General features: G+C 59.8%; 1 protein-coding gene across 1 annotated transcript; it reads left to right on the top strand.

Moving 5' to 3' along the window:
* The first annotated feature begins 220 nt into the window (after window positions 1-220).
* Window positions 221-774, top strand: LOC127295614 (histone H4). Its single transcript, XM_051325581.2, has one exon. The coding sequence runs from the start codon at window positions 258-260 to the stop codon at window positions 567-569; it is 312 nt and encodes a 103-aa protein (XP_051181541.1). The 5' UTR covers window positions 221-257; the 3' UTR covers window positions 570-774.

The following is a 774-nucleotide window of genomic DNA, read 5'->3' as shown; positions in this document are numbered from 1 at the left end:
GGCCTCTCCCCCTGCGAACCAATCAAATCGCTAGCTTCCGAATCCCACGGATCGGTCTGCCTCGTTGCCTCACGCTCAAATCCCATCCGTCCGTCCCCAAGCCAACGCTCAAACACAAATCTCCAGTCCCACCACCGCGCTGGATCCACTCCCATAAATACCTCGCGTACCCCGCACTTCTACCCCAACCCACCACAGAATCTCTCCCCAATTCCCCACCTCTTCTTCTCCGAGCACCTCTGCTCTCACCCCCAGCAATGTCGGGCCGCGGCAAGGGAGGCAAGGGGCTGGGCAAGGGCGGCGCCAAGCGCCACCGGAAGGTGCTCCGCGACAACATCCAGGGCATCACCAAGCCGGCGATCCGCCGCCTCGCCCGCCGTGGCGGCGTGAAGCGCATCTCCGGCCTCATCTACGAGGAGACCCGCGGCGTGCTCAAGATCTTCCTCGAGAACGTCATCCGCGACGCCGTCACCTACACCGAGCACGCCCGCCGCAAGACCGTCACCGCCATGGACGTCGTCTACGCGCTCAAGCGCCAGGGCCGCACCCTCTACGGCTTCGGAGGCTGAGCGTCACTCAGGCTCCCTCGGGGCTTATCTCTCTTGTCGGCGTGTGCTTAGGGTTGCTAGGATCTCGGTTCTGTGCGTGAGTTGTGTTTGGGAGCGCTGGCATGTGATGGAATTTGTTTCATATGGATGGATGGATGAATGGACTTGGTGTTTCTAGATCTGTTTGGCAGAGTTCATGCATAAAAATAAATCTGTTGAGTTAAAA

This window comes from Lolium perenne, chromosome 4 (genome assembly GCF_019359855.2).
Source record: "Lolium perenne isolate Kyuss_39 chromosome 4, Kyuss_2.0, whole genome shotgun sequence".
NCBI classification, from domain to species: Eukaryota; Viridiplantae; Streptophyta; class Magnoliopsida; order Poales; family Poaceae; genus Lolium; species Lolium perenne.
Note: the sequence above shows the minus strand (reverse complement) of the source record. Positions and strands in the feature narration are given on the sequence as shown.

Coding starts and splice junctions, on each gene's coding strand:
- LOC127295614 (XM_051325581.2), top strand. CDS start 258: ATGTCGGGCCGCGGCAAGGGAGGCAAGGGGCTGGGCAAGGGCGGCGCC.